Genomic DNA, 11,306 nt, shown 5'->3' on the forward strand with positions numbered 1-11,306 from the left:
ATTGACATTAAATATGTTTGGCGAATATATATTTTGAATATAGCCAGAGACAATATATATAAGGTCTAAAAGGACTTTGATGTAGCATAAGCTTATGATCACGATGATGACTAAGATGCATCTTTTTGTTTGGGGATAATTATTTTAAAGTTATTTATGTTCCAATATGTTATTTGCATTTTTACTTCTTGAATTTTTCTGTGTTTACGGTGTTATTTTATTTATTTAATTTGATATATTTTTTATTTGCTTACGAAGCCTAATGGTTCCCTGTGAGACAAAATGCGTCCTTTTGTAAAATCAACTTTTTTTCCTTGGGTAGTATTGGTTAAAATGTTATCTTTTTTGGTAGTTTTTGTGATTTTTTTTTTTAAATTAAAATAAAAATGTTAATGTATTATTTGTTTATTTTTTGCCAAGATTTAATGGCGAATGCAGATACATACTGGAGAAGAGTCCCAGCCTTTTGGCCTAATCATATAATGTTGGCTTCTGCCAGATGTAAAATGTACACAAAAACATTAATAAATGGACTAAAGTTACATATGGCACAACAAATTATTGTATATTAGATTTCAGACTACATTCTATCCTCAATAACATTTAAACAAATAAACAAAGCAATTATCGGATTATTACAGTATTTATGGGTATTGCAATCAAATGAGATCACATAGTTATACGCTCAGAATATGCACAACACAAACAGTCACACCTGCACACACCCATTATAATATTTACACAATGTACTGAGCTTTCAGTAACCTGTGAAACTACCACCTGTGACACACTATTTGTAAGGGGGTATAGCTCAGTGGGAGAGCATTTGACTGCAGATCAAGAGGTCCCCGGTTCAAATCCGGGTGCCCCCTGTTTTTCTTTCTTTTCGTCAGACCAATCTTTAGTAATCAGTTTTTCAAGTAACACATGGTGATGATGACATAGGCCAGTTATCTGAAGCCTGACATGAATACCAATAACGGAAACAAAAGGTGTTACCAAACACACAGATTCTTGACTACAGAAAACTTTATCTCTCTCTTCTTTAGAGTTGATAAAAAACGTAAACCTCAAACCAACTATTGCTTGTTTAGGCCAACATGTCAATAGCCTATGTGAATAATTAATATGATGTTAAGCGTTGCACAGGAATGAACCAGGAAGCCGAACCAGCAAGCATCTGCTTTGCGAAAAGAAATAAGGCACACTCAAACCCACACTACGTGCCAGGTATAAGTAATGAAGCACAAATTGATCTGATTAAATTCTCATGAAATAGAAATGTCTGTCTGATTTTGAGTGGAATTAATTTAGTTATATACGTCGCCACCAGGTGTCGCCCCAAACAAGGGGTGAAAAAAAATCTACAAAGTGTATGAGTGTACTACGGGACCAACAAGGTCAGTAATCATCATTAAAATGAAATTATTTGTAGCATGAGCTATTGATGTGGGCATAACCGAGTTATCACACTATTGCAGTCACAAGGATTTTCCTTTTTGAGAACAAGGCAGTAAACTTGATGCTGGAATTCACTACCGAATTTCAATATCAGACTTGAAACAGTAGGAATAGACCTTATTCAGAGCAGCGCCATGACAGGTATGAAAGTGAGTCTGTGAGGGATAGACTTACCGCGTTTCCAATGGCATCCGCTGTAAAAAGCGGAATAAAGCTCCGATTACTTACAATTTTCCACAGCTTACATTGTAGGGAGTTTTTTGTCAACTGAAATTTCTTGGAAAGATATTTTTCCAGTGTTTCATAAGCAGAACAATCCGAAAACACATTAAATAACAGTTCCTTCCCATTGAAGAGATGCATGACTCACAGCCTCGCTTTCATTCTCATTAAAAATCAAAGATGGCGCTGCCGTGAATAAGGCGCATCATACACTTGCCGACATTTTAAATGGTTACAAAGAAAAATGGAGCATAGGCTGCATAAATCATGCACAATCAATGTATCTCAAACTTTTTTATTTCAAACTAGTATAACTAGAAAGACCTAGGCCTTTATTAGCCTATAAAATAACCAAATTATTATTTTGTCCGAACACAACAAACTAAACAAAAGGAGAATTCCATAGGAGACGCATGTCTATTGACAACAATATGTTTTAAAATTCACTCAAAGTATCAAACATGTTTAACAACCTCCAACTAGATGGATTCAACTTCCCAAAATGAGTCAGACTATAGGTCGAACTTAAGGATGAAACTGAAAATTGGGGCTGAACAGTATCGTTCTTGTGACAGTTCTTTTGATAGACGTTGGTTTCCTCATGCTTTTGGATTGGATTGCAGACTGTGAAAGTTGATTGCAAATATCTGCTGGCTTTGACTCCATTTGTGAGTCGCTTTGGATAAAAGCGTTTTGATTAAAAAGACTATAAAAGAGTATTGATTAACTTGCTCATTCCAGCACCATTCTTTCAAAATCCCTCTTTTATGGTCTTTATCTAGATGTGTAACCAAATTGGAAATTAGTGATTGACAGGCCCACAATCCAAATAGATATATCGGCTGCATCCGAAAACGCAAACTTCCAGTAGGCGAAAAACAATATGTGACAAAAGAAGAATGTCCGAACTCCCATTACTCATAAAAGAGAAGGCAAAAGTATCTGGATGACCATATTCTGGCGAGATTCTGACGTTTGCAAACGATGGACACTTTACTATTAGAAATGAAACAGGGACTTGTTTTGTGTTTGAGAAAGGTCTTCAATGTGTTAAAACATATAGGGGTCATTAAAGCCAATAGTTTAAGAGACCATTTCTTTGTTAAAGCCTTACTTTCCAATTAAAGTGTAGCTCTCCTTGAGAGAAAGAACGCATTCTCTTGATGTTTTGAGAGGACTCTCCTGTTAATAGTTTAGAGCCTGGACAAATCCAACCTAGGAAAAGCTGTGTCAGTGTGTGTGTTAGTCTATTTGGTTACAGGTTAAGGAACCACTGGCATCATTGGAGATTGGCTGAGTTGTTATTCTGGACATGCTGGCGCCCAGCAACCCAAATCTGCAACCTGGAAGGTGCCTAAAGGTGGACGTGCCTATCTTCTGGGTCAGAGTATCAGCTGGATAATCGATGGAGATATGCTTCTGTCTATCTCTATATGTGTGGAAAATTACTATGTTCATCTATTTCTTGGCCATGTTCACGGTAGCTCATCCCGATAAAGTGCAGTTCAACCAGCAATCACAACAACAGAAGATGACCCTAAAGCATGCAGTTTTGATATTCAGAACCACAGATGGCAAGACAAATACCCTGAGTGTTAAAGCGCTCTTCACGCTGAATTGATAAAATCATTGATACTTGTTTTTTTTTTATTTGCTCAACCTTTTTAATATTGATTTTCTCGCTGCAGCAGGCCATGATTACATCAATTAGACCAATGCAACAGGCCACATGTGGAACAAGTCTTAAAAGAGTGACACAGGCCAGAGTGCTAAGTTTAATCTTGTTGAATGGCAAACATACACAAAACAAATATTCACACTGTCAGACCTTTTAAATAGCCAAGGGTGTAGACTGATCATTGATGACTACTCCGTGAAAAACACACCTGTGAAATACATTAGTCTATGGGGGTATAGCTCAGTGGTAGAGCATTTGACTGCAGATCAAGAGGTCCCCGGTTCAAATCCGGGTGCCCCCTTCTTTTTACTATTATACCCAGACCACATTGTTAAATGACAATAAATCAGTATTAAAGGGCACCTATTATGGCATTTAAAATGTTCCTGGGAGTCCCCAACAAGTTTTCCATGAATGCAATGACAAAAAACACTTTTGTTGTCTTATAATATGCATTTATTTTTACCTGATTTGCTCACCGACTCCCAAATGATTCGTACAATGACTCATTTTTCCAAACCACTCCTTTGCGTGACGCTAATCGGCGGTGATTGGTCAGATGAGCCAGTCAGTTATTGTTTGTTAGCCCAACGCATAAACATAAAGCACTGCAGTACTACAAGACGCTCTATTCTTGACAACTCCAATAACAGCGACAAACATTACACATATTTAAAAAAATGACATTGGAGACCTAGAAGCTACGCTGAGCGCAACTTACACACACACACACACACACACACACGCGGCACAAACATATTGCGCCTATTGTGCCTATTGCGCATTCCCTCCTCGCGCCCCGACGCTACAAAACCCATAAAAGCAACAATTATTAATAATACTTACAGGTTGTGATTCGGAGGAGGAAGCTGATCCATATACACTGGATACTGAGACCTCCTTCAGGAACAACCGGCTTGCGAATCCACATTTGAATTCATTTAAGTTTTTGAACGATTCATCATTAAAATGATGAGAACACAATCGGGCTATACTGCTGTGGTATCGTTGCAAATATGAACTCTAACCACTGATTCTTCACATGCTCGTCCCCGGTAAATGAAAACAAAGTGGCTGAACTATCTTTGCATTGTCGAACACAGCGTCTTCTCGACATGATGCAGCTAAAGTATTCTAGACTTCAAGTTTACACTTCCGTCTGCACGCGCAGTAACTGGGCGCGGCCAATGAGCTAATGTTTCGTATCTACGTCACTACGAAACAGCTAATGACTCGTTTCAAAAACAATTCATTTCATAGACTCAGAGTCGACTCTCACTTTTGAAAGACAATAACTTTATATACGGTGCACTTTCAGATATAAATCTTTGCAGGATGTTTTCATTCCTTTAGAGCTATATTCCACACTACATGAACAGTCATTTTCCAAAAATTCATGATAGGGGCTCTTTAAAAAGCATATAACTAACAACAATTATTGGCAATAACAGGCCAGGAAACTGAGGCCTCCCATGAATCTTCATGGTCAAAAATTTCACCAACCAGTAAGATTAATAAAGGGCCTGGTTACCAAACACACACCCTTACTGACTACTAAGCAATTATTTCATTATTTTAAACTCATTTGATGACTCAACAGGATGAAAGAAATGGAAAGATGATGGGATACAATTTCAAATTTACTCACTCAACAAGGCTGTGTTGTCATCAAATGTAAGATTAGACATCACACGCATCACACACATGACCAGCGTTGGCCAATAATGTGATGTACAACACGGAAGAGCTGTGCAGTTAAACTACATGAACTAACTCAAGGCCCACAGAGAAGGAAATTAATATTTGAGTATTTCAGTCATTATTTTTGTTAGTTTTTTTTTTGCGCACAAAAAGTGTTCACGTCGCTTGATAAACTTAAGGTTGAGCCAATGTAGTCACTTGGACTATTTTAACAATGTCTTTCATAACTTTTCTGAGTGGCAAGTTTCAATCCTATTGAAGCCTATGGAGAAGTGATCCAGCTCTCAGATTTAATCAAAAATATCTATTGTGTTCGGAAGATGAACGAAAGTCTTACGGGGTTGGAACAACGTGAGGGTGAGTAATTACTGACAGAATTTTCATTTTTGGGTGAACTAACCCTTTAACGCATTAGAAAAGTAAAATGCACACATGCATGCCAATTAGGTCTGTTTCAAGTAACAGTTAAGAACAAAAGCATTAGCATACGGTTAGACAAAGTGAGGGGGCATATTATCATCTGAATGTTCAATGCAAATTAAGCAACAAGTCAGCTTCCGTTTGATCTGATAACGATCGATTGTGGTTCGGCAGCACCTTTGTTTCACATACATTTTAAACCCAGGATAAATACATTTCTCAAAGACAAAGGCAAGTTTTTAGTAGATTTTTATTTGTACAAAACTTTTTTGTACAAAATTATATAAGAAAACATACTATGAATATCAAGTCTGTCTACTTTCAGAATAAAATACTTGAACATGCACACATCTGCACAACATACACAAATCAATTCCTTTTAAAATACTTCAAGTAATGTTCTTCAATAGCTTAGTGGCTTATCACGGATCAGTACGATCACCCTCCCCCTCTCAGGTGGCTGCCTGTAGACAATTACTCCACATGGGAGTAATGGGAGCTCCAAGCGGAGCCGTCGGCACAGCCAGAGGTGAATACAGCGGCACCAAATCATCATGATCATGTCAGATCATTTCAGAAGTCTGCAATGTAAACATGTGGACCTCTAGAACGGAGTCACATAATGTCCAAACACAAACGTGCATACACACACACATCCTCTCACACACGCAGAGTCTTCCAGGATGAGGTGTGTTCCTCCTGACTTCAGCATTATTTCAGTATTACTCCGAGAGGCACTGAGAGCTGGATAAAAGTCAAAGGCCTGATCTCTCTTTCAACAGTTCCAAAGGTTTAAGAAGCACCACTGCTGGACTAATTCGCCACAACACGGGAACGCATCCAGTCTAGACTGGCTGGTAAACTGTAGAGGGAAAGGAAAGAGGTGGTTATATAGTATAAAAAATTGCTCTCACTCAGGCAACGGGCTTGGAAATAGCTCAACCCTATACTGCCTACTGTATAATATTCACAAATTTACAAACATGATCATGACAACAAAAACCTGTTGTACACAATCTGCTACACGCCTTCTGTCATCTTAATAAACTGTACATTTAATTTTTTTTTTTAAGTATAAGGCCTTTAAGGATAATTATTCAACTGTCCACCTTCATGACTTTATGCGGAGAAATCAATTTGAAATCCGTCAGCATAAAAATAAATTTGATAGTCAGTAATATTTGCAGTTGAACACTTACTGGACTGAAGCGACTAAATGTCCATACATAATTATTTAGAACAATTTGAGCTTTGAAAGCTTTTTATTGGAAAAAAATTGAACAGCGATTATTTATTTAAGCATCTCTCCAACATCATTGCACTGTACACAATTAAATCTACAGAGCTTTGATGAATAATAAACGAATGATAAATGAAGCATACAAAAAGCATCTAAATCTTATATTATTGAAAGATTGATCATTGGAAGAGTGACAACTGATATTTATATGCAGTTTATGTAAAAAGTCTGCTATACGGTTATAAAGATTTAATAAATCTACATTACAAGCAATCAGAATTCCTCTTTTTTTGCCAAATAAATATCAGCAAATGCACCAAATTGCATATTTTTGCCTCTGAATAAAACTGAGGTGTTTATTCCTCCTCAGATATAAGCTCCATAAAGCTCTATATGAAGAGTTCAGATGCAAAAGCCTCTAAATGCCATTTGAAATTTTCTTCTTTAATTATGATTTTTATCAAACTTGTATATTTAAGTTCAGTAATTTCACTTCAATGGCAATGATAATTACCTATTAATTGTTATTTAAGTGAAATTACTGAACTTAAATATACAAGTTTAATAAAAATCATAATTAAAGAAGAAAATTTCAAATGGCATTTAGAGGCTTTTGCATCTGAACTCTTCATATTCTCTCTATATCATATACTATGATAGCAATTAAACGCCAGACGTATCAAATATGATAATAGATTTCAAAAATAATAATAATAAAAAAACATACAAGTTTACAGATTTCTTTCTAAAGGTTCAATAGATTGTTTAACCCAAACAGAGTTAAACAAGCAAAACACATTGGTAAACATATGAACTCGTATAAAGCACACATACCCCTCTCCAGTGAGTGCGCAGCAGGCCTGGACATGCCAGGAACGAGCGGTGAGCGAGCTGAGGGTCAGACTCTGAGAGATCTCTGCAGCAGACATACTGTTCTTCATGTCCTGCTTATTCGCCAAAACCAGCACAGATGCGTTCTGCAGATCCTGTGTGGAGAAGGAATTCAATTAAACCATTAACAAGAAAGAATAATGTTCAAAACTATTAAGACTAGGGCTGATCTCACTTGGGATGGTCTAACCAAACCCTAAAAACCTGATCATTTGTTTGCAAATCCAAAATGCACACTGAAATCCCTAAATTTACCGCAATAAATATTTTTAATCTCCATCTCCATCCAATCTGATGGAGTTTGGTTCCTTGCCACTGTCGCCTTGCTTTTGGCTTGCTTTGAGCTTGCTCAGTTGGGGTTATTTAGTGTTTAGCAATGTTGTTGATCTGTGTTGTGCTACTTTCATGTTATCAGTGTGAAGCTGCTTTGATACAATCTGTATTGTGAAAAGCGCTATATAAATAAATGTGACTTGACTTGACTTAATCAAATAATAGGCTACAATAGCGGTTTGGTCAAAATTTTGAGTTCTCTGATTGGAAAAATATATATTTTTAAACCAGTGGAATTAGAGATTTTTGTTCATTTAAATAATGCAGAAACAGAATAAAATGTAAAAAATTAGATGAAAAACTGAAATTTTGTCTTGGCAACTCAAAGAAGTTGAACTGAGTTACTAAAAGGACATAAAAACTATAAATACATATAAAAATAAATAAAACCTAAATGGTGATATTTTAAAAAAAACTAATATAAATTACAAAAGCACAAAAAAAGATTGATAAAAGCCAAAAAGCAATACTGTTTTGAAAATATTTAAAAGGATAAATAAATCAATAAAATTGTATAAAAGTTAGATTTTAAACCCAGACCTTGATAACACATGTGCAAAGTGCATGAAAAACCATTAAATATTCATAACAACTGGGTCATGAAGCAGCTGAATGAAAACTAACCTCGTGTGCAAGCATTCGATGAAGCTCATCTTTAGTAACAGTGAGGCGTTCTCGATCAGTGCTATCAACAACCAGGATGATAATCTGTTACATTTAGAGAGGAAGATTATACATCTTGTAAAGGTTACAATTGTAATATACTGTATCGGTCTCTCGGCAGTAGGGAAAGATACACACCTCTGTGTTACAGTAATACGAGTTCCAGGTAGCTCTGAGATTCTCCTGGCCACCAATGTCCCAGACGAGGAAGCGTGTTTTCTTTACGGCAATTTCCTCTACGTTGCTGCCAATTGTGGGAGAAGTCTGCACGGCTTCTTTTGTTAAACTGAAGAGAACAGGGCATTGAAGGTTTAAAAACTGAGTGGAAATGTAACATGTCGATGTGCAGTGGTACTCCTGCTTATACATTCAATAAGAAAAACACTTACAACTGGTAGAGGATGGTGGTCTTCCCAGCATTGTCCAAACCGACAATAATTACTTTGTGTTCTAAGAAGAGAAAAGGGAGGATGTCACAAAAATACAGACATTTTAATCAGAATTGGTTTCTGTATGATAATGTCATCTGATAACATCAACCCTAATCTTGAAGTAACGCAATTTTGAGAACTCAGTGAACTGACTGCTTGGGTTGAACAAAGTTTGAAAAGGTTGAGTAAATTGGTGTAGAATAATAACAGGTAAGCAGAACTCTCATGATCTCTGAACCTCACTGGTGTGTAATCTTATCTGACATACAGAAAGAACAGAACATTCAGACTTGCATAAACATGTGTTTCTGTTATTAGTGTCACTTAAAAGGCCTTTTCACATTGGAAACCTGGGAAATCTTGTTTCTGTATTTCAGTATTATTCAGGTTTTATCATGGTTTAGTAATTGAAGAGTTCAGATGCAAAAGCCTATAAGTACCATTTAAAATGTTCTTCTAGAATGATCATTTTTATCAAGCTTGTATATTTAAGTTCAGTAATTTCACTTTAATGACAATTTATAGGTAATCTTCATTGCCATTTTAGTGAAATTACTTAACTTAAATATATAAGCTTGAATGATCATTATAGAAAAAAAAGTCTTTACCATCCGAACTCCTCAATTCGACTTCGAGAATTCACACCTTACATTATATTTAACAACAGCGCGTGAAAGTTTCAGAAAATAAACAATGATGTTTTATAGACACTAATGAATGTTTAATAAACACGCACCGATGATGACTTTCATGATTGGTTGGTTGCCTGTTGCTAAACAACTTGGAGTTATATCTTTTGACACCATAACAATATCGTAATAAATATAAACCCTGGATTAGGGGTGCTGACCATTTTACAAAACTACACACGAGAAAATCAAGATTAAAACCGTCCTTTAGTCGGAGTTTTAAAACACGTTAATTATTAAGAGTATAAATAAGTTTCTGAGAATGATGAAAATGTTCTTTTGATTATTTTTACTGAAAAAAATAGTAATATGTAGCTATAGTACAGCTTTAAGCTATAAAGGCAATTTTAAAAATATTAAAACATTTCCTAAAAACCTTTTTTTGTTGTTTTTAAATCGCATAACTTAACTTACCTCTATCTCCGAAAACAGTCATCAGTTTGGCGAACAGTAGCCCCATTTCCGAAGGCAGTGAGTTTAAAAGGCCGGTTTGTTAACCGATCACACCGGGTTTTGTGAATTCACCGAGCGTTAAAGTCTTCTGGTTCTTTATGTCTGAGCAGTAAATTCTTCGAAAGCTGTTAAAACAACAGACCAGCGAGCGATAATATTCTCCTTGTCTTGTTGCGGCTCCGTATTGTCAAACATTCATTAAGATGTCTAAACTATGCTCGAAAATGCTTAAAGATGATTTCCCTAAGTGTCTGTTTTCTAATCGACTGGTGTCTGTCCACTAGCCCCGCTGTTCTAATACATAATATTGGGCCGAAAGACGGAATTTCGTCGTGTTTTTCGTGGGCGCATGCATATTTAAACGATGAGTAATGACGCAGAGGTGGCGTCACGCGTTTCAGGGGTAGTCAAAGCGGCAATCCTCATTGGACGCCCACGGGGATGACGCAAATTACCGTACAATTATTTTGTCCGTATATGGAACGGGGCGTGGCGTTGTTCGACGGTTTGTTGTTTTATTTTCGAGCTACAGGGGAATTTGAGAGGAAACTTAATGGAACTTTAATCAGAAAGTAAGAGAGCTCATGGAATTCCCTGGACTCGTAACTGAAAATGAACTGTAGGTAAATTAAACACAATAACAAACTCATTTTCTCTTTGTCATGTATCTTACATCTTGATTCAGACTGACTCAAATTAATAACCTTACTTGAGAACTGTATTTACAATGCTTTGTATTTGTCTTGTTTTTTGAACTGAAAATAAAAAAGAAATAAAAATTACCTTACTTGACATTTTCTTTCTGCCCCCTAGATTCCAACTCAACCAGAAATCAATCAAAATCAAACAATATTATTGACTTATGTATATTGATTTGATTGAATTATATAGCTTTAAAAACCAAAAGCAAATCATGTGAATTGCCATCAGCAGGTGATGAAACCACAATCTTTCCATACTTGTAATGACATGTCACTTTTTCTGTTCCTCTTGATATGATCTGAGCACGATCAGTTTCCTGTTGTCAATCTCCTATGAGTATGTAGTGAGCTGAATCAGGTTTCTCGCACACCCTTTTGAGCACTTTGGGTAGGCCAACTACTTAAATGTCATGATCTGTGGAA

At 36.2% G+C, this 11,306-nt stretch overlaps 1 protein-coding gene and 2 non-coding genes across 3 annotated transcripts; 2 read left to right on the top strand and 1 right to left on the bottom strand.

The window, feature by feature from the left end:
• The first annotated feature begins 800 nt into the window (after nucleotides 1–800).
• trnac-gca (transfer RNA cysteine (anticodon GCA)) lies at nucleotides 801–872 on the top strand. Its single transcript has one exon. It is a non-coding gene; the product is annotated as a tRNA-Cys (tRNA).
• A 2,718-nt stretch (nucleotides 873–3,590) lies between these two features.
• Nucleotides 3,591–3,662, top strand: trnac-gca (transfer RNA cysteine (anticodon GCA)). Its single transcript has one exon. It is a non-coding gene; the product is annotated as a tRNA-Cys (tRNA).
• Nucleotides 3,663–5,714: 2,052 nt separating this feature from the next.
• arl5c (ARF like GTPase 5C) lies at nucleotides 5,715–10,555 on the bottom strand. The gene is made up of 6 exons (XM_039687453.2): nucleotides 10,144–10,555; nucleotides 8,999–9,059; nucleotides 8,748–8,895; nucleotides 8,571–8,654; nucleotides 7,557–7,708; nucleotides 5,715–6,344 (listed from the first exon to the last, which is right to left on the bottom strand). Exons 1-6 carry the CDS (start codon nucleotides 10,187–10,189, stop codon nucleotides 6,296–6,298), a joined length of 540 nt encoding a protein of 179 aa, XP_039543387.1. The 5' UTR covers nucleotides 10,190–10,555; the 3' UTR covers nucleotides 5,715–6,295.
• Between the last annotated feature and the right edge of the window lie 751 nt (nucleotides 10,556–11,306).

Source organism: Pimephales promelas, chromosome 3 (genome assembly GCF_988280905.1).
Source record: "Pimephales promelas chromosome 3, fPimPro1.hap1.1, whole genome shotgun sequence".
NCBI classification, from domain to species: Eukaryota; Metazoa; Chordata; class Actinopteri; order Cypriniformes; family Leuciscidae; genus Pimephales; species Pimephales promelas.

Excerpts from the sequence above, each read along its gene's own strand:
- arl5c (XM_039687453.2), bottom strand. The coding sequence starts at position 10,189 with ATGGGGCTACTGTTCGCCAAACTGATGACTGTTTTCGGAGATAGAG. Across the intron at positions 8,655-8,747 it reads CGTATTACTGTAACACAGAG|ATTATCATCCTGGTTGTTGA; the intron begins GTGTGTATCTTT and ends TAAATGTAACAG. Across the intron at positions 7,709-8,570 it reads ATCGAATGCTTGCACACGAG|GATCTGCAGAACGCATCTGT; the intron begins GTTAGTTTTCAT and ends TTCTCCACACAG.